At 38.7% G+C, this 3,355-nt stretch overlaps 1 protein-coding gene across 1 annotated transcript in view; it reads left to right on the top strand.

Moving 5' to 3' along the window:
* Window positions 1-2,685: 2,685 nt before the first annotated feature.
* LOC102482074 (olfactory receptor 5B2-like) overlaps window positions 2,686-3,355 on the top strand; it is a gene marked incomplete at its 3' end in the record, with an annotated part of 2,009 nt that continues 1,339 nt past the window's right edge. The window contains exon 1 of the mRNA XM_006164728.2: window positions 2,686-3,353. Within this exon, the coding sequence (XP_006164790.2) occupies window positions 2,686-3,353 (668 nt within the window). The remainder of the gene's footprint in view (window positions 3,354-3,355) is intronic.

The raw sequence follows: 3,355 nt of genomic DNA, 5'->3' as shown, positions 1-3,355 counted from the left end.
GTGTGTGTCCAATATCCCGAGAGGAGAATGAAGGAGAAGGGATTGCTGCGTGACCATGCCCTCGGGGGGAGGAGTGATTTCTCGCTTTCTGTCTCCATGTCTCTCTCTGTCTGTCTGGCGAGCGTACTTGCCCTATAGCAAAAACCTCTTCAAAAACAAAAGGAAAATTCCTATTCTGAACTCTGGGATCATATGGGAACCATATATTCAATTTCCAGTCCAGCACAGAGACCAGGCATAGTGGTATGTACCATAACCTTAACAGCTCAGGAAGGTTGAATTTGGAGGTCTGTGAGCTCAAGTCTGACCTAAGCAATATAGCGAGGTCATGTTAAGAAAGAATAAGGCACAGTGGTGCATGTATGTTGTCTAGGCTAGGAGACTAAGGTTAGAGGAAGAGAGCAATGAAACTCGTCTTTAAAAAAATAAATAAATAGAGAAAATAAAACTTCTTAAAAATAGAAAGGCAGGAAAATTAAACTAAAAATTCTTGGATCCTCACTTAGAATGGGTGATGCATAAAGAGAAACAAAAAAAAAACAATAAGTGTTCTTCTACCCTATGAGAAAATGCAGATCCAAAACAGGAATTCCAGGCTTCATACTCACCCACTCCTTCAGGGTCATGCCCCAGAGCTTTTCCAAGCAAAGATATAGACCATCACCCCATCCTGATTAGAATGTCATAGCAAGCACTCATAAAGCCTGTGCTGAACTCTGCTTTGTGGTAACTGGTTTTGTATATAATTTCTTTTCATTCTTAATGACAACTCCTTTGTAAAACATTATTCATTAATTTATTTATATCTTCCATGACAGAGAGAGAGAGATAGAAAGAGGCAAAGAGAGACAAAAACCCCCAACAGGGTCTATCAATTATGATCCATCCCTAGGTTCAATCAGCCAAAATTATAGGCACACACACATGTCCCGAATGTATAGAAAGACCTCAGGACCTGAGCCTAGGACCTTAAAATGTGCCTTCACCATCATGAGTGTGTGCCACCAAGGTTGGACTATAACAGTTTTTATTACATTTTATTACTCTGCATCTCAAGATGGTTGAAATGAGACTCAAAGAAGTTATGATGGGAGTAGTATGTCTCAGTACTAAGTGATGAGTCTTATTTGAATGCATTCACACCTCTTCTCAGAGCCCAAGTTCACTGCATTACCATCTCTTCCGAATTTTCTTTGCAGGGACCAGCAGATGGAGTAACAGTTGCATTGTTGGACTCCCACATGGTCAAAAACAGTTCAAGTTTTGGACCTGGTGGCCTCAAACTCTTGCCGGATGCATGTACGTGAATGCCCAAAATTGCAAAAGGAGACTGGAGAAGGGATTGTAGTGTGGCAATCCCCCTTAGCGGTGATTTCTCACTTTCTGTCTTTTGTCTCTCTGGCAAGAGCACATGGCCTATAGCAACAATCTCTCTCTAAAAAATGTCTATGCTGTTATATATGCAGCTAGCTGCTGAGTTGTTATCTCACTGCATATAGTTTATATAAACGACTCAGTTATTAAACTGTCAGCTCCAAGCATTAAGCTTAGTCTAATGAATAAGTTAATAAATGAAAACTAAGTTAAATTTAATTCAATTCAAGTTCAGATAATAATATGAGCCTTGTGAATCACTGTTTCTGGGTTCAAAACTTGACTCTGTCACTTGATATTTATATAAATTGCCAAAAATTCTCAATATTTTTATAGTTCATTGAGGTAATTAAACTGATTAAGCATGCATGGAAGTGCTTAGAATGAGCACTATAAAAGTTAGCTGTTGGGTCCAGCAGGTGGCGTGGTGGTTGAGGCAATGGACACTCCCACATGGCCAATCATGGTTTAAGTCCCAGACCTGGTGGCTTGCTTTCTCACTTTTCCTCTCTCTTTCTGTGTGTGTGTCTTTCTCAGGTCAAATTAGAAAAAGAATGAATAAATAAAATTAAATTATTTTTTTAAATGTTAGCTGTTAATTCAGGTGATCTGATTTGGAAGCTGAATTTATTGCAATTATGTGACAGTAAACAAATCATAACTTATTTCTTCACTTCTGCACCTCAGGATGTCCATTTATGCCAGAAAGAAGATGGGCATGTAATCTGTATAAATTCTTCAACCTCCAAAGTCTGTAACCCTATAAATACTATACCCACTGTCATAATGTGATGTCTCATCGTAAATCCATATGTAGAATTTGATTGTATTTAAAAGGTATTAACTGGAAACTTAATCCCTTCACTATGAACCATGATTAGATCTTTCGATGTAATAAATTGATTTGGGCAGGAACTCTATTATTGGCTCTGGTGTGTTTATAAGAAGAAGGAGCCCAGAGCAGGTGGAAACTTGTGGACAGCTACTCTTCTCAAGATTCTGCCTTCTACCATCCTGTGATTCATTTAGCCCTTCCATGTGTCCAAAATATTGAATCAAATAAACTACTCAATTCCATTCACCCAGCCTTAGATATTTCTGTAAGCAACAGAATAACGGATTAAGATGTCCATTAAATATTTTTTTTTCATTCTGATTAGTGGTCTAGATTAGAGAATAAAAAAATAATAGAAAAATGAGGAAACAATGAAATACAGGCATGTGTGTGCATGCAAAATCTATTTATGTTTATTTTACATTTACCAAGTGCTCCTTTCTTTTCTCATCCTTTCATATAATCCTGTAGGTCACATGGAGAATACTACAAAGGTGACTCATTTTATCCTGCTGGGTCTAACCAACACTGCAGATCTTCAGATCCCACTCTTTGTCTTGTTCACCCTCATTTACCTCATCACTCTGACTGGAAACCTGGGGATGATGGTGTTAATCATCTTGGACTCTCGTCTCCACACTCCCATGTATTTTTTCCTCAGTAACCTGTCTTTTGTGGACTTGTGTTACTCTACAACCATCACTCCCAAGGTCATTGCTGAGTTCCTTATACAAGACAAGGTCATCTCCTACAATGCCTGTGCTGCTCAGATATTCTTTTTCATAGCCTTGGCCACTATGGAGATTTTCCTCTTAGCCTCTATGGCTTATGACCGCTATGCAGCAGTGTGTAAGCCTCTCCATTACACCACCACCATGACGACAAGTATGTGTGCTCACCTGGTCATAGGCCCCTACATCTACGGTTTCCTGAATGCCTCCATTTACGTTCGAAACATATTCAACCTCTCTTTCTGTAAGTCCAACGTGGTCCATCAATTTTTCTGTGATTTTCCAGCAGTTACGGCTCTCTCTTGCTCTGATAAACATATTAATGAGTTGATTCTTCTTTTTATGTCAAGCTTTAATGTATCTTTGGCTCTTCTGCTTACCTTGATTTCCTATCTATTTATATTTATCACCATCT

This window comes from Tupaia chinensis, unplaced genomic scaffold (genome assembly GCF_000334495.1).
Source record: "Tupaia chinensis unplaced genomic scaffold, TupChi_1.0 Scaffold143701_1, whole genome shotgun sequence".
NCBI classification, from domain to species: domain Eukaryota; kingdom Metazoa; phylum Chordata; class Mammalia; order Scandentia; family Tupaiidae; genus Tupaia; species Tupaia belangeri.
The sequence above is the reverse complement of the archived record's forward strand: the minus strand, read 5'-3'. Positions and strand labels throughout refer to the sequence as shown.